The sequence below is a fragment of the Physcomitrium patens genome, chromosome 4 (assembly GCF_059467195.1).
Source record: "Physcomitrium patens ecotype Gransden chromosome 4, ASM5946719v1, whole genome shotgun sequence".
In the NCBI taxonomy this organism is placed as follows: Eukaryota; Viridiplantae; Streptophyta; class Bryopsida; order Funariales; family Funariaceae; genus Physcomitrium; species Physcomitrium patens.
The window spans coordinates 11,128,550-11,145,573 of record NC_143413.1 but is presented as its reverse complement, the minus strand read 5'-3'; the positions used below and the strand labels follow the sequence as shown (position 1 = coordinate 11,145,573).

The window sequence follows — 17,024 nt, the reverse complement described above, 5'->3', positions numbered from 1 at the left end:
TTCACTTGGAATATAGAGAATCGGATACGATGGCATTCTACGTAGATGAGTCTTGATCCTCTGATTCTGGATCCCCTCGACTACCTGCATTTGAGTATCTGGGCACCTTTGCACACATTTTTAGCCTGTTGCCCATAATACACCACGCCCTCCTGGAAATGTTTCGGTGTGTGATAGCTCAGTTCATATTACGGAACGATGAACTTATCTGATCTCACCATCCCAGCAGAACTTTGGAAAGTATTTAAGAATTCGAAAGCTGATTTGCTTCATGAAGAAGGGCTTGCAGCAGTTGCACTCTACTCTTACAGTGTGCAGAGAATCTCCTCGACAGGGTTCTGGAATAGAAGAGATTTGTCAAGAGATTCATGAGATATCGAATATTCCAGACAAGCGGTCGTGACAGTCTAGAATCCAAATTTGTAAACGAATCTTGCTGCCGCTGAATCCAAGGGGAAGATTTGCCAGAGATTAAATGGATTCCTGCACAAGCGGGCCTGATTCAGCACACTGAGGTTTATTAAGCGGAGTTTAAATTAATGCAACAATGAGTCCTCAATCGAATTACAATTTACTTTTGAGCATTTTCCGCTTTGCTCTGGATCGTAGACCACGTCGGCCACAAAAGCGAGGGGTGCATTGCTGTAGATCACAAAGTCGAATGAGAAAGGTCCTCAAAGAGAGGTCGAAGCGAGCGCAGACTCTCAGGAGCCAAGAGCGAAGAATGAGAACACGGAGAGATCATCCATGAGTGCAGCTCTACGGTGTCCACTCATCCGAAAGAGAAACAGAAAGCGAAAAAGACCAGCGGTCTTTCCAAGTTCGTGTTCCTTGTTCAAGTCACATGCACAGAGTCGTAGGTAATTTCTTTTGGTCACAAGTGTCGATTTGTTGGTAGCGTTGAAGTTGCTTAGTTTTGTTCTTTTCACGGGTTGCATGCTGTGAGAATTGTTGTACAGAATGGAGCTGAGTGTGGTAAGAGTTGCTTGGGCAGCTGTAAGGTGGGCTATTGAGAGGGTGGCGGCTGGAAGAATTCTGGTTAAGTAATCTGCTTCAGGAATTTGAGAGGGTTTAGCATTATAGTTGCTAGAATCTGGATACGAGACAACCAGGGCGGAGTCTGAGGAGTTTCTGGGCGCGGTTTGTTTCCTTCTCCACTTCACTCATGACAGGGGCTTAATGGAGTGCATAGAAGCGTAGCGGATTCTAAACTTGACAAGACGTTGAGGGAATTTGGAATTGATAATGTCCAGGAAGTGAGGCGCAGGAGAAGATAAATTGTTGGGTTCTACCTAGTAGGAGTGATGCAGAAATTGGCGCAACTCCCGATTAGGGCAGGAGAGACGACTTCATTGTGGCGGATTGAGAGGCTGGACACGAGTTTTAGGAACAGAGAATGTAGATTTCAAGTGGTGTTAGTTAGGAAACATTCGCCTGAGCTGAGCTGTTCATTGTTTTCAACGTCATTTCCATCTTCCTCTTCCTCTTTATCTGGCTGCCAACTTCCCCGCACGTTTGTGCATCCGAGATGGAGACGGGGCTCACCGCGAGTTTTGTGTATGGAAGATGATACGGTCTCAAAATCCGAATTAGAAGAGCTGCCAGACATAGTGTTGAATGAAATCACAAGAGGGAAGGACTCTACGTCGGAGAAGGTTGAAGCTAGTTATTTTTCAGAGCTGAAGTTGGAGGAGATTGCGAAGACGCCGGCACCAGTGGCGGGTGAGTTCAAGGCTCGCAACCCGTTCGATCTGAGATGGATTGGCGCTTGGGCGGACGCACTTACTGAAAGAGGCATGCTCAAACGAAGAACCTTTTACAGCCATGACGACTGGTTGCGGCATCGAAGCTCAACGAGACATTACCGTCATTTTGCGTCTAGCTTTTCATCTCGAGCGATTCTGTCTTTGATTCCTCCTGTCGGTACCATGACGGCGATCTCAGTGTTTGTTGCTCTGTACAACACTGTTGTTTTATCAGGGTGGTTGCCGTCGTTTTTTCCTATATTTCACGCCTCATCTCTTTCCTATCAGTTGACTGCCCCAGCTTTGGCGTTGCTTCTCGTGTTTCGAACCGAAGCATCGTATTCTCGCTATGATGAAGCTCGGAAGACGTGGACAGAAGTTATTAGCAGTTCAAAAGACATGGCTCGCCAGGCTTTGGCGTGGTCTCAACACCCTGCTGATCACCGGAAGAAGAAGCTGTTACTGGACTACATTCTGGCCTTCCCCGTGGCTCTCAAGGTAATATCAGAACAATTTCCATGGTTTCGATGTCACCATTGTTCACATTTTACTCGAACACACGTAAACATTTGCCACTACATTGATTGTTGTTTGCAGCTGTGAAACATCGATCGCTCTATTCAATCCTTTCAATCTGCTTGGAGTGTAAGTGATCTCTTCAAATTGTTGTTCATGTAGCGATGTCGTTGCGTTGACTGACTTGGCTCCTTGCGCGCAAGCAGTGTCACCTTCTGTATGACTCAGATATAGCAGAAGAGCTGAGGGAGATTTTGGAAGAAGATGACCTTGCTCTTGTCCTCAAAGCAGAGCATCGGCCGAATTGTCTCATTCAGCTTATGACTCTATCTTTGAAATCCATTAAGTTTGAAGATGGCGAAGGAATGCAACTGGTCAGTAAGAAGAACTGCTTGATGATGCAATTCATCTTGTTTCTCACGCCCTCGTCTATTTGATGCATTCACCAGCTACCGTAGCTCATTTGTGTCTTGATGCTGGCTCTCTGTATCCTATTGCAGGATGCAAACATTTCACAATTTAATGAGAGTATAAGTGTATGTGAACGGCTGATTCGCACACCCATTCCCCTTGCATACACGCGGCTGACCTCACGAATTCTGGTGCTGTGGCACCTCTCATTACCTGTCGTGCTTTGGGACGACTGTCACTGGGTGGTTGTTCCCGCAACATTTATCAGTGCTGCCTCACTGTTTTGCATTGAGGAGGTGAGATACCTGTATTCTTGTGATAGCACATTTACGAAATCGTCACCTACGCATGCTCTGATGTAGTATTTGAGTTTAGTTCCCATCTTTCAGAAACACTGTTCTGCCTCGGATAGTTTCGAGATCTCATAACCTTAGTTCAGTTGTGCGGAATCCATTAACCAAACTTTCCTTATGGATTTCTTTAAGTACTAAATTTTCTAAATTTCCTAGTGTGTGTTCTTTGGAGTACTTGCTATGGCAGGTGGGGGTGCTCATCGAGGAGCCATTTCCAATCCTGGCGTTGGACCGAATGTGTGCCAAAGCACGTGAAAACATATTAGAGTTCGCAGATCTGCAAGTGAAAGCTCAAGTGCACTTGAGCAACAAGACCAGGAAATCACAGAGCAAGGTCGTCACGAATGGTGCCACCACGCAGTCATAAAGTTTTTTTGAACCCCTTTCCTGTATTTCACACACTGATAACAGGATGTACATTTGAGTATGTACTGTGCTGTATACTACATAGAAATGTGTTCACGTACTATAGTATCAATTGTTTTGAAATCTACTAGTTGACTTAGAACCTTGTAGCACTTGCTTTTATGCATTGAGCACAAGCTTTTAGATAATATTTCCATGAGGCTTAATAACACCTAAGACTTGCAATGTGCCTTTGAAGTAGGCATTGCAATTTTTTTCTTACAAAGTATTTTTTTACCCAAGAATAGAAATATAAGTAATTTCATTCTTAAAGGCCTCTATTCAAAATAAGATAGGCCTTTTAAATTTGAGACATCAGATTTTTTCATGGACTATATATATATACACACATGCACAACATATTTTATAAGGTTTTAAAGATATTTTTTTATTATTATTTGTTAATATATCATTTAATTGGAAAATATGAAATATCTTTGTGATTATTGTTTTGCAAAGATATTAATAGTTTTTTTTACTTATTTTGTTTGAATAAATTACAACGAAATTAAATTAATCATTAAAAAAACTATATTTTTTTAGTGATTTTAGAATATCTAAGCATCAAATCTTTGCTTTATGTTTTTTCAAATAACTTTTCAAATTTAGTTTTTTATTTCTATTTCACCTCTTCTTTCTATTTAAATACATACATAATATTGAACAATATCTCTTCTTATGCGTTGGTTATAATTTCTAGATTAAAATTACTAATTCTATGAAATAAAATAATATATTGTAATACTATTTTGTTCATGTTATACATAGAGATTGATGTTTTCAGCATTACTTGTGTTATTCTTTTGTTAGAACTTTGTTTTTGATTATCATCTATATATTATGTTGTTCCAATATGAATGTCCTTATATTCTTTTGATGTGTATTTTGGTTATAAAAACAAAGTTATAAAGTTCATGATTAAACTTGGGATTTTTAGATCAAACATTCTTAATTTTTTATGTAAAGAAATGAACTGCCTTAATCTCATTTGCTACTGTAAATACCAATTTTAAAATTTTCAAGTATATTTTTATGCTAAAACTAAATAATAAAAACTTACATACTTTTGTACAACTATATTGACATGCATTCATAAACTTCTTGGAGCATTATCTCAATATTCCATACCCCTACTCAATTTTTCAATCCATTTAAAAAAAAAAAAAAAAAACTTATTAATAATCATAGTTAAAAGCTAGTTTTAAAGTTTAGTAGTTTAAAAAAAAAAAAAAAAAAAAAAAAAAAATTGTCAAAGTGTAGAGTACACCTAAAACTTAATATCAATGTTGACACGACATTTGCAGCAGGGACAAATAAAAACACTTTGATTTTGAAAAACTGTACAAGGCATTGAAAGGGATGACCAAGTTATATCCTGCAATATCAGAGTTAAACTTCTGGTGATACTCGAAACATTCCTCACGTTTTTATACCACAACCTTCACCCACATACTGCAGCCGTGCCACACTAGATGACAAGCATGTCCAAACTATGCCTGTCCCCACGTCAAATTTGATAGAATGACCAGAGAATGAACCGTTGGAGGGGCTGTGTAATGACCTCGAGTTTCCTCTCCCTTGAAGTGTAAAACAGCCACCTTGTCAGTTCGTTCCACTAGACAGAATGGCGTGAACAATCTAGCAAAGTTGTTTTACACGTCGCCATGGTGACAAGTCAGGACATTCTTCACCATGGAGCCCACTCCATGCTTCTTCGGCTCTTGAAAGGGGAGTTCACCAGTGATCTTCATCAGCTCAGCTTTGTCCTTCAATTCGGCAATTTCTCGTAACTTCGCTTCCTCCAGCTCCGCCTTTGCCTGCATTGAAAACCATGTAAATCCCAATCATCGGCGGAATAGTTAGACAGTTGAAAACATAGAGTAAATACGCATCAACCAAGAATAACCCAAATGCATGCATGCATGCTAAAAACTTGCGTCAGGAAAGGAAAGATTTCAAGTTTATGTACAACTTAGTGCGTAGAAATTTGGTACAAACAAACGTCCTGATCACATTTCGGCAACCAGAGTCTAAGAACAGTGAAAAAGATTGGAGATTTAGAGGATAGCAGCCTTACCCGCTCAGTTTGAGAATGTGAGTCAGCGATCCCTTTCTCGCATACCTCTGCAGCATGTGCTTTTGCTCTGATTGCTTCCTCCTTGGCATTCGCTACAATTTTATCAGCTTTCACCTGCAGAAACGCCACCACATGTTCAACAAAGGACAAGGAAGTTCGAAAACCTGTAAGGAGAACCGACATCTTTTTCGCAAAGTGCCGATAATAACGCTTTAACAACCAACTGCAAAAGAATGGAACACACCTCAGCAGCGCGGATAGCTTGCTCGGCTTTCGCCTCCTCCCGCTTCTTATGCTCAAGAGCTCGTGCTTCATCCTTCATCCGCTTCTGCTCAATCTTTGACTGCAGCTCATCCCCAGGTACACACAAGGAGATGGATTAATGTAATGAACAAGATTTTCCATCATGTAGCCATTCAAATACTGACGAAATGAGATTGGACTTCCCGATCTTCTCATGACTAGAGCAAGCTGAAGCCATTCAAGTGCGTCGTGTTGCAGAACCAAAGTATACACGCGGATCATTTGGTTTGAACCAGCATCTAAAGAACGATAAAGAGGGGGAAAATACCAAAGCTGTAGCTGTCCGCGCCTCAGCCTTGCGAATCTCTGACGCCACCCAAGCATTGATTTCCGATTCGACCCTCTGCCTGTGGGCGTCTCCAAAAGCCTCTGCCTTCACATTCCGACTTGCGGGAGAGGATGGACCTTATCACCATACCATGCCAAAACCATAAGGATCTTTTTGGAAATTTCGGAAGAGAAAATATGTGGCATTACGTTACGTGTAAAGTTATTTCTGGTATGAATGCGATTTCAAATGCTTTTCAAAGCACAAGTTCGTGGCTAGGCCGCACCACGACTACGAACTCGTTCATATATGGAAGCCTTCGACACAAGGACTTCATTCAGATTCATCATCTTAATACAATAACACTTGACGCATTATTACGAAACAATCAAAATACCACACAAAGCAATCGCTATACGTTCCGATCTTTAAACTTATCACCATCATGAAATGCCACTTCGCAAACAACCAAGAGACATTGCCAGCTTCTTACTATTTGGGCTGAAGCTATTCGTATGTGTCGTCGACACACCGTCTGCGTTCATCATAGTTGGATTCGCCATGCTTCCAGCCATAGTTTCCCTCTCTTCCTTCTTTTGCACTCAAAACACACACAAATTTCAAGCAAAATCACACTTCTGCCGCCGTGTAAAACTGCCTCAGAATTTCCCCCAGCCCACACTGATCTCTCCTCTGACCCAACAACTACAATCCAAATCCAACAAAATCCTGTCTACAGCTGTGTTAACTTTCGGAGCAAGTGAGCATAGGTAAGCACTTCTGCGCCCAAAAAGGACAATCCAGCAACTATACACACCGCCAGGCACTCGCTCTTGTGCGATGCAATTCATGCAAACTTACCAAGGTGGGTTTCGAGAGAAAAAGGCTAAAACCTGAGATTCTCGCCAAGTGTGAAGGACAAAAGGGACCCAGCTGGCAACTACCTTGGACGTGGCCTCTAGTATGACTTTTGCCAGCAAGGCAGCTGAGGTGTCAGAAGATGCCGCTTTGCATATCAGCAGCAATTGACACGTGTCAATCACAGAGCCACCACAAAACTTGGCTTTTGGAACATGGCACAACGTGAAGGAACAGAGGTATCTGAGTTCCTCCCGCAGAGTCATTTACTAGCATCCAGGCTTACCGTGTTTGTGAGGGATAAGATATTATTTTCTTACACAGGGTTGGGATGTATATTTCTGGACCGTCAGCATCTGAGATTATGCATAGCAATTTGGTAGCTCATTTGTGCCTATTCTAGAATAATGGGATACATAGCGCGCAGAGATTACAGTAGTGCGGAGGAACTAAAAAGAACAGTAGCGTATGTCTCATAGATCGACTTACTGAATGAAATCATCCTACCGAGTGACCAAATGATGTACTCTTCAATGTCGATGTGTTTTCCCTACGATGGTAAAGGTTTTTCAGTAAGGGAATGAGTGAGCTTCTCCGACATTCTCGTTATGTTACCTACCATCTCCACCATAGCCTCAATCAAATGCGACACCAACAAACGTTCTACCAATAATCCCGCGGTAGAGTGGAACACGCACCCCTCCTCAACCACAGCGCTCATCATCTCCCTCGGAATCCCATTGTAGGAAAACCTCCCCCTTGTTCACTCCGCCTAACCGCATGCAGATGGCAAAGATTCGTCAAAATTAAATGCCCCCACGGAAATTGTCAGCAACCTAGTGTACTCTTGAATCACTCTCCACGCCTCTTGTGAGCTCTTTCGGTCATCCACAATGACGCCTTCAAGTACCACCGTCTGTTCCGCAGCAATCAACAGCACCGAGACATCTTAACGCTTTCTCCTCGTGCTGGAATTAAACGCCAGCTTCGCCAAAGTGTCCTCCGCTTTCGCGTGCACAAGCGTCACCATCAAATCCTCCACTGCGGGCGCTTGCAGGTATCGCTTGTCAAAGTCCGCAGTCAGTCGTAAATTCCTCGCACCCATGTGCCGCAACATGGTGCACTGCAAAAAGCATAGCAGCCATGGCTATGATGTTATTTATTAAGCAGTTGGAAGATTAAAATAGGTCAGCAGTGCATAGCAACGATACAAGCATGCAGTCTAGCTCCGTTGACAATAAGTGCATCTCCTAAAGCTGAACTTCCGGATGCTTGAGAGAACTTGACATACTGCAAATGCTTCAATAGTAGTTGGAATTACGCGATATCCCAGTGAAAGTAGTCAAGAAAGACCAAATACTTTTCGTGAGTAGCTCAGACACCCTATATACAGATTCAAAGTTGACAATTACTTCTCAAAATCACCTGAGTTACATCACAGAAAACAAACTAAACAAGCGGAAAGTGATACAAATATTTTACGCGAAGGAGAACCGAAAGAAATTCTCACAATTTAGGAGCCAGCACAGTAATTCTAGAATTTTAACACTTTAAAAAATAAATGAACGAAAAAATTCTATGGAGCAGAATTATGGAGATGAAATTACTAGGTCAAAGTAGAAATTCTTTTCCACGAGAAAGCCAATAGGCAAGTAACACACCACAAAAATGCTCACATAGTACTCTTAAGAACTTAAAAAATGCACAATATAATCTTCGGTGATGTAAGGGAAAGATTGAACTCGGATTAGAACACAAAACACACAGATGCAACCATGAATAATTCAATCAATGCTAAATATATTAAAAATCTCTGTAAGAGTCGAACTTCACATCTGCCCTAAAAAAACAGACCAACTCCTATCACACTAAAAAACCGCTTGCTCAACCACACTCCAATTGGGCAATTGTGGGTAAAGCCACCAACAAAACGACCCATCAATGAACAAGAAATCTAATATTGATATCTCATCATGTGAGAATACTAGCTCTGACCTCAAACAAACTAAAACCAGCTCACCTATTTTAAAACCCTAGCCAGAGCAACAAAAGAACGCCTATAGAGTACAGACAATAACTAGAGAGCTAAAATTAACCATCTCAAGCTTCCTCATATGCACAGCCCAACCTACAGCTATAAGTTTACGAAAGAAATACCTCCTACAACCAATGGCTACCTATCAAGAATGATGAAGTCACCTCCATCGTTCACTAACACCAACCATCAAAACCCACTTCACCAAGACTCTCGCCCCCCATCCACTTTCATCCCACCACTACCCACCGCCGCAAAGATTCCATCATTCACGACCAATCCTCCTTTGGCACTCTCTATACTCCGCACAAAATCGCACCATGTGCGATCGGCGAATCGTACCCCACCCCTACACACTGCCCTCCTTCACGGCACAAAACTGCACTCACACATGCGCGTCACCCAACCACTCTCCTCAGTCCACTAACCGCGGTTGCTCATGGTACGTGAACAGCTGCGCCGCCGAATCCTCGAAGCTCTGCTCAGCTGGGACCTGCCCTCTCGCAAATCCTTCCTCCGATCCCCCACCACCCACAAACCCATCCTGCCCCGCGGCCGAATGCAGCACCTCGTTCATCGACCGGTACGCCTTCTCCTTCGGTGGACACACCCGCCCTGACGTGCTCTCCCCCCCGTCTTTTCCTCCCAACTGCTCCCGCACCAACCCCTGCGCCAGCGATGGGAACCCTTCTTTCGCCATAAACCGGGCATCCGTCGGGGAAAACCCATGCTCGCTCGATAACAGGATTGGGTTCATCGACACCACAAATGTTTCTGACGAACGCACTCCGCCACCTGCATGCTGCTTTGCCACTCTTGCCAGCTCCCTCTCCCGCTTCCCCTTCTCTCCTGCTGAACACCGCACCACTTTCCCTCTGACCACCACGCTCGCATCCATCTGCCCAACCCCACCTCTACTCGCTGCACCTAGACTCTTCTTCGTGCCACTCACCCTCGCCTTTCCACTTCCTCCCTCCGCAAGACCCCAACCCACCTTTCCGGCTCCCCCGTTGCCCCTGCCCGCCCCGCTGTCACTGCTCTCCCCTTGTAAGCACCCCTCCCCATTCCCACGCCTCAGCTGCACTCCCATCTCTTTCCCTCCACAAGACCTCCGTCCACACGCACTCCCAGACTTCGCCACCTCTGCACCTGCTGGACAACGAGAATTCACGTGTGGTCTCAACGCCGAATGATCACCAACGTGGCCCTGAAACAGACGTGCACCTTGCACCCACAACGTTGGCATCAAGCTAGTCCCTGCCTCTTGTTGCGACTCTGCACGCTTTGCGTCCATCGTCCCAACCAACCGTGCGCCCTGGTCCGCCGTCGGAAGCTTGTGAGCAAACATCACCACGTCCTTCCCTTCTTCCATTGCCGTAATCTCCAATCGACTTTCGTGTTCTACCGACGACCTCGTGTCCCCGCCATTTCTGTTCGATGGACATGCTTCCTCTCCTTCATCCCCGTTCTCCCCATCCACCTCCTCCGATCCCGACACCGACGTCACACCACGCACCGCTTGTCCCTCCTCTACCCGCCTCTGCTCCCGCTCCAACTTCCTCAGGCTTCGCTCGATGCGGCCCAGCTCGCTACCTTCCCTCTGCTTCTCCGCCTCCAGTTCCGCGATCCTACTCAAACGCGCCTCTTTCATTGACTGCAGCTTCGACCTCCTCGTCTGCAGCCCAGCCAGAACCTCCCGTTTCTTTGAACCTCCTGCATCCCCCATGTTCGGCCCTGCCATTCAGCCGAACCTTACGTCACACACCACCTATGAACCCAGCCTTCATCACAGCCAGCCCATCGGACGTATCCACCATTCCACTATTCCTCCCTCTCCGAATACCAACATCGCACCACCCACGTCATTCACCAGATCGACTCGCCAAATGGCCCTCGCGCGCGCGCGCGAACACACTCACACACACACACACCATCAACACCGCACAAAACCACTACAAGGGTAGCCTGGACCTTACCACTCACGCCGGTGCCCACCACCTTCATCGACTTCTTCGTGACTTTGCTGCACTTCTTGTGCTCTTTCAATATGTGAGCTCGCAACTTGTACTCCTGACAGTACCTCTTATCGCACCTATCGTACGGACACTCGTGGTAGTCACCCGTATGAGTCTTCATATGCGAGCGCAAATTAAAATCCAGCGAAAACGCCTGCACTCCACCACGACACGCGCACACATCCACCGTCAATGCCCACCTGCTCGCCCCATCGCACTCAAACCCAACGCAACCCAAGCAACAAATCCTGTACCTTGCCGCACCCTTCGTACTGACACAGAAATGGTTTCTCGCCTGTGTGAATCAGAAAGTGCCGCTTCAACTTCGACCTTTCCGAAAAGCTCTGCCACCACAAACACCGCGTCAGCACACACCATTCTTCACCCTCACACACCAACTTCCATATGCCCCGCCAACATAATCATACTTGCCGAGATTCCAAACCTCTCGCGGACACGCTGCCACCCACATAGCCGTGCCGATCGTGGCCTTCCAGTCTACCTCTGAACCTGCAATCACATCCGAATCCAAAGTCCAAGATAACCCACCTTGACGCAACCCTCGTAGTGGCACACGTATGGCCGATCCCCGTGCACCCGTGCATGAGCGTACAAAGACGCCGCCTCCACAAATCGCTTCTTGCATCCTTTCACATTGCATGCGAAGATCGCGCCTGCTTTGCATTTTCCATGCCATTAGACCACAACTCCCACCCACAGAGCCCACACCCATGCGCCATACATCATGCAAGACATCAACGCCAAGCTCTATACCACTCCAATACAATGCTCGAACCAGCATCGACACTCTCGCACCTCACCAACGCCAACGATGAAACCAACACTCCGCAACCACACGAGACGCAAAACCGCCGCACGTTGTGCCCGTGACACTGTTTCCCAGACCCCTCCACACCACACAATTGTGCACGACTGCGAAGGCTAAGCGCGCACGAAACAATGAAGACGCAGACACGTTTACTGCACTCGCTCTTGCCACGAACTCCAATAATTCACATCGTTTCTGACGTTCGCATGTACCGTTTCTTCCATGCCGCGGCCGCTTAGTGCTGCCCGAATCCAGAACCGCCTCCATCGTCTTCCTTTTCCCGCAGCTCGCCAGTGCTGAAACCTCCGTTTCGCCTACCTCCACAATACCCTCGAATGTGGTGCCTTTTCTACACCGCCCGCGCTTCCTAGCCGAGCCTCCTTCCACGGCTTCGTCCATGCTCACATCCTCTCCTACATCACCGCCACTACACGAGTCACACCACGCTCATGCCCGCATTCTCCCCCTCCACACACCTTCCAACTCACTCGGCCTCTCGCACACAGCTACTCAACCTCCCATCATCCTCACGACACCTCCGCACTCGGGACACCACTGCCTTTCTATCTTCGCCTCATGCGTACCTTTCATGGGCTCCGAATAGTCCCCGCACACGGCCGCGATGCTCCGAACACGAACACGCTTCGGTAAGCTGTCGTCTTCCGAGTCGTCACCTGCGTCCTCCCAAAATCAAATACACGTGACCTTCCGCAACTCACACTCACCCCACATTCAATGCTTCCAGCCATCCAGTACTCCCAATCCACATACACTGATTCACTCAGTACGTATCCTGCGTCAGAAGCAACCTTTGTTCTTCTCACTCCTCTCGGAAGCAAGCCTCTCATCTTGCCTTCCGTGCTATGCTTCTTACGGCTAAAACCTGGCCAAAACCAAAACTTACTCTTGTGAGCAGAACCGTGTCCGACCTAGCATGGAATAAGATACAAGTTTCTACCACATCGTCCGTCACGTCACAAATCCCGCACCAACCATGCAAACCCACTGCGAACCACTTGTTCTGCTACCATTCCCCTCACGTCTGCTCCCCCGCATACACACCCCCACCCGCACGCTTCCAGCAATCACTCCAACCGCCTGTCTCCGACACTACATGAACGGGAAGTCACCCTCGGTGTGGTGAAAACTGTTGAGAAAGACCACGACCAAGTTCCCGACTAACCCACCACCAGTCCAGGAGTAGGGCGATACCAGGAAACCGTCGCTTGACCCCACGATTCATCCGCACAGCTCTAGGCTCTTCCACCTTGGGAGCTGCCCGCATGTTCGCTTTCCACTCGCCTGACTTCGACGGCCGCCCTCTTTTCCGACGCACCGCTGGCCCGTCTTGAACCTCTCCACTCTCACCATCGCAATCGCTGTTCGACAAACTCTTCTCCCCCAGCTCGACCCCATCCTCCGCACCACCTGCACAGCCCCTCTTCTCCCCCTCCACCCGCGCCCCTTCTGCCGCTCCCGAGTGCCTCTCACCGCCCGCCGTCATCCCATTGTGTCGGTCCCCATGCTGCACAAACCCATTCTCTGCAATGTTCCCACCACCATGCATTTCTTCCCCTCCTCCTACAGCTCCGTCATCCCTCTCCTCCGAGCTACCCCCACCATGCACCCCGTCGAAGCTCCCTCCGCACTCCTCCGTCCTATTCTCGTCGTTGACTCCATCATCCCTACCCTCCATGCCCACACTCTCGCCCAATCCATGCCGGCCTTCACTACCATGTCCCGCCTCCGCTGACGATTCCACGCCATCCTCTTCACCACTGCTGTTCTCACCGTCGTCTTCCTCCACATAGATGCTCGCTATATGTTTCAAACAATTCTCCCCGTGAACGACCATTTCCAACATTTTACCTAAGCGGTCCATTTAGCCTCACTTGGTCTCCACAGTGTCGATCACAATGTCAGCCATACCATCCTCTGCCGCACGACGATGGACTTTCATCTTCAAACCTCTGTTCTAGGAGTGCCGCATGCAATCCACCCTCTTTCTAAAGTCCCACTCTCCAGTACAAGAAGGTCGCCCAAGCTCACCCTGCTACGGCGTATGCACTCATTGCTTTTCAACCGTCTCCGTCTAATCTGTACACGGCGTAAACAAAACTCTGCTGGAGTTCTCTTCAGGAGTTTCGCATCCAATCTTAAGGCCTGACATACAACGGTCAGCACGGCCTCCACACATCCTGACTGTGCATCAAAAAAAGGCACAAAGAAAAACCCCAATCAATCCACCTGCACAAACCACCCCATGCCGCCCGCGTAGACATCAGCCTCCCACATGTCACCAGCTTCAGCACGAGCCTGGGCAGCACTCCAGCTAACGCATTCGCCCAACTCTCAGCACCTGCAAACAGCCCGCCACCCACAAGTTGGCGGGTGCGAGGGGGAGGAGGGAGAAGAAATACAATTTGAAGTAGTCAAGTAACTTACGAAGTCTGCTGCAAAACCAACCGTCCACCGCCAAGTTCCGCACTGGATAATAATCGATATTATTCCGCATTCAGCCAGAATGCTATGCCGTGCGTCCATCACCAAAAAAAAATCGCTCCACTTCTCCTGCATGTATCTCCTCCATGTCCCGCCAGTGCTGCCACTCTGTCCCTTAGATACAAGCTTGACAACTTACAAACCACAATCGAATAATTTGAAATGCTAAAATCTCCTGCATATGCGAACGACGCTGCCATGCGGTGCGCACAAAGTCACCACTAACCGCGGAACATAACTCCCTCTAACCTTTACGTGCATGCACTTAAGCCCACGCACTCGTGCCAGTCTCATGCCAAGTTCAACTCACCCACACGCGCACACGACCCCCCATCAATACCATCTGAACAACCACGAGGACCTCCACTGCCGACAAAGCGAAGCCACTCGCCCAAAAATCAAAACCCTCCGTCGTCCACAGCCTCGTTCACTACATCCAATGCACTCGTCTACGCACCCACTCTCCCCTCATCGTGCGTCTCTCCTACGCCCACTCTCCTCACACCCTTGTCTAACCCAAAATCCCCCACCCCCGTCGACGATTTTCTCCCTTCAGCCAAACAATGAGTCTCCCCTCCGCCTTCCCTACATCGCCACACGCTAGCCCTCACCCTCACAAGCACCACACCCTAGGACCATCCATATTCATGGAAATCCGCTCCGGCTACGCAGTTACGCAATTACGCTAACAACCCAGATCTGTGCAGCAGCAGCAGCAGCAGAACCGATCTGCAAGCGGGTCAGTGCAGAAAAAGCACCTAGCGCATCGTGCTGTTCGTCAAGGGTAGGGCACATGCGACGCCCCACCCGCGCCTCATCGACATATCCCACCCAGAGCAAACTACCCACCAAGCTTGCCCAGCCTCCCCAGTGCCCACCAAGCGCAAGCACTCACTGGATACAAGAAGACCAGCGAAGCGCAAGCGAGGCAGGCAAGCAAGCAAGCAGACAAAGAAGGAAACGCGGGGGCGAAGCCCGCAGCGAGTGTTGCGAAAGCTAAAGAGCGTTCAAGGGGGAGTGAGTGAGGTGCTGCTACTGCTACTGCTACTGCTACCACTACTACTGTCCAAGCGTCGTCGTCGTCTCCATTGTACTACGTCGCTCTGGTTTGTTCAGGACCTGTGACCAGCACCCCCCCCCCCCTTTCCCCTTGACCCCTTTTAATGGCACTTAAATGATTGAAATCTGGAGTTAAGTGTACCCATTTGAACGTCTTTCCATTGATGTTGAGTATGGAAGGGTGTGAGGATTGTCTTCACTGGCCACTTCGACCAATTATAACGTGCATTGTTGCATTAATGTCAAGCCTGGAGCTCGTCCACTGCCACCGTGAGTTCCTGCAATAAATGTGTGTAAAATAGGACAATGCTGCCACATTACAGGAAGTGGGTTTACTTTTGATCCATATATATATATATATATATAAAGAATGTGTTTTGAAGCTGAAAACAAACTAGTGGAGAGATCTTTGGAATGTGTATCTAATGTTAAGCTTCCAACATTACGTGCGCACATGCAAAGTTATAAATATTCCAGATGCTTGAAAAGTCGTACATTGCTTATACATAATTTATAATGATCAGAAGTTCATATGTTTTAAATGTTTGTTGTTACTTGATTTATCATTTTTGTAAAGACATGAAGCTTTCATAAATTAAGAAAATAAAAAGGAAAAGGAAAAATATTTATATTGTTTGATTGGAGCACAATGAAAATCGTATTTAATATAATTTAGGGATTAAAAAGGTAAAAAACTTAATCTTTAAAAAGAATTATACAAATTTATAATTGTTATTAGTTTTTGCTCAGTATCAAGTCTGTATTCTGATTTTCAATACACTATTTCATCATATTAAATTGTGAGATATTATAAAAAAATGAAAAAAATCAAATTATTTCACGATTAAAACAATCAAAAGTGTATTTAAAAGTATTTGGTAGTTTTATTAGATTAAAATGTACTATTTATAAAAGCTTATGTTGTTGTTTAAACAAGTGTAGTTGTATTTGATCTTCCAAAGTGTATAAATATTTTTTCTACAACAAAAAATGTAAATATTTAGTAAAATTATATTTAAAGAATGACAAGAATTTATATAAATTAAGAATAACAAATTTTGTTAATATAATTGACTAAACTTTGTTAAAGAATGTTTGTCAACATGAAGTGGACATTTCACACATTAAAGACATATTTGCTTTAGTTTAAAAAAATACACACACACACATATATATATATATATATATATATATATTTATATATATATATATATTTATATATATATATATATTTATATATATTATGACATATTTCTTTTTTATTACAAGGTTGATTTGTATAGAAAATTATTTTTTATTTAAATAATATCTGATAGATATAATAATAGCATGTGTAGTTATGTTGGTAATAAAGGTATTATTTTGATATAATATTAGATTTAGTTGACGTTTTGATAATTTAAATGATTATAGACTTATACCAATTTTAAACATAAAAAGTAATGTAATTGCATATTGATTAATTTTGGTTAATATATTATAAGCAAGTTGTTATAATAAAATAAAAACTAAAAACATGTTCAAGTATCAAATTACATATAAAGGAGGATTGTTCTTTTAATTATGATACACATCTAAGATAAAAAAGGTATAATTATTATAGAAAGTAAAAACCTTTGTTTTAATTAAAATGGTAAAAATTTAAAAT

The 17,024-nt window shown here is 45.4% G+C and overlaps 3 protein-coding genes across 7 annotated transcripts; 1 reads left to right on the top strand and 2 right to left on the bottom strand.

Moving 5' to 3' along the window:
- The first annotated feature begins 384 nt into the window (after positions 1–384).
- On the top strand, positions 385–3,745 carry LOC112281362 (voltage-dependent chloride channel 1, chloroplastic). The gene is made up of 5 exons (XM_024517783.3): positions 385–860; positions 995–2,243; positions 2,468–2,635; positions 2,762–2,968; positions 3,213–3,745. Exons 2-5 carry the CDS (start codon positions 1,305–1,307, stop codon positions 3,390–3,392), a joined length of 1,494 nt encoding a protein of 497 aa, XP_024373551.1. The 5' UTR covers positions 385–860; positions 995–1,304; the 3' UTR covers positions 3,393–3,745.
- A 982-nt stretch (positions 3,746–4,727) lies between these two features.
- LOC112281364 (uncharacterized) lies at positions 4,728–6,948 on the bottom strand. Its single transcript, XM_024517785.3, has 5 exons — positions 6,572–6,948; positions 6,079–6,215; positions 5,752–5,850; positions 5,508–5,621; positions 4,728–5,247 (listed from the first exon to the last, which is right to left on the bottom strand). Exons 1-5 carry the CDS (start codon positions 6,651–6,653, stop codon positions 5,083–5,085), a joined length of 597 nt encoding a protein of 198 aa, XP_024373553.3. The 5' UTR covers positions 6,654–6,948; the 3' UTR covers positions 4,728–5,082.
- Positions 6,949–7,385: 437 nt separating this feature from the next.
- LOC112281361 (uncharacterized) lies at positions 7,386–15,381 on the bottom strand. 5 transcript variants are annotated; one of them, XM_024517780.3, is made up of 10 exons: positions 14,261–15,380; positions 14,063–14,174; positions 13,028–13,912; positions 12,400–12,489; positions 12,028–12,228; positions 11,536–11,660; positions 11,241–11,330; positions 10,948–11,140; positions 9,400–10,705; positions 7,386–8,059 (listed from the first exon to the last, which is right to left on the bottom strand). In XM_024517780.3, the coding sequence occupies exons 3-10, from the start codon at positions 13,695–13,697 to the stop codon at positions 8,017–8,019; spliced, it is 2,718 nt and encodes a 905-aa protein (XP_024373548.2). In that variant the 5' UTR covers positions 13,698–13,912; positions 14,063–14,174; positions 14,261–15,380; the 3' UTR covers positions 7,386–8,016. The 5 variants fall into 5 exon arrangements, with proteins under 5 accessions (XP_024373548.2, XP_024373550.2, XP_090105853.1 ...); XM_024517782.3 differs by having other exon boundaries at positions 9,400–10,684; positions 13,028–14,174; positions 14,261–15,381; XM_090249727.1 differs by having other exon boundaries at positions 13,028–14,174.
- Between the last annotated feature and the right edge of the window lie 1,643 nt (positions 15,382–17,024).

What these genes read in the sequence shown, in the direction of transcription:
- LOC112281364 (XM_024517785.3), bottom strand. Translation starts at nt 6,653, where the DNA reads ATGGCTGGAAGCATGGCGAATCCAACTATGATGAACGCAGACGGTGTG. An exon ending in GAATAGCTTCAGCCCAAATA is followed by an intron (nt 6,216 to 6,571) that starts GTAAGAAGCTGG and finishes TATGGTGATAAG; the next exon opens with GTCCATCCTCTCCCGCAAGT. An exon ending in CGCGGACAGCTACAGCTTTG is followed by an intron (nt 5,851 to 6,078) that starts GTATTTTCCCCC and finishes GATGAGCTGCAG; the next exon opens with TCAAAGATTGAGCAGAAGCG.
- LOC112281362 (XM_024517783.3), top strand. Translation starts at nt 1,305, where the DNA reads ATGCAGAAATTGGCGCAACTCCCGATTAGGGCAGGAGAGACGACTTCA. An exon ending in CCTTCCCCGTGGCTCTCAAG is followed by an intron (nt 2,244 to 2,467) that starts GTAATATCAGAA and finishes GCGCGCAAGCAG; the next exon opens with TGTCACCTTCTGTATGACTC. An exon ending in CACTGTTTTGCATTGAGGAG is followed by an intron (nt 2,969 to 3,212) that starts GTGAGATACCTG and finishes TTGCTATGGCAG; the next exon opens with GTGGGGGTGCTCATCGAGGA.
- LOC112281361 (XM_090249727.1), bottom strand. Translation starts at nt 13,697, where the DNA reads ATGGACCGCTTAGGTAAAATGTTGGAAATGGTCGTTCACGGGGAGAAT. An exon ending in CTATTCGGAGCCCATGAAAG is followed by an intron (nt 12,229 to 12,399) that starts GTACGCATGAGG and finishes GCGGTGATGTAG; the next exon opens with GAGAGGATGTGAGCATGGAC. An exon ending in GGTGGGCACCGGCGTGAGTG is followed by an intron (nt 10,706 to 10,947) that starts GTAAGGTCCAGG and finishes GCTGAATGGCAG; the next exon opens with GGCCGAACATGGGGGATGCA.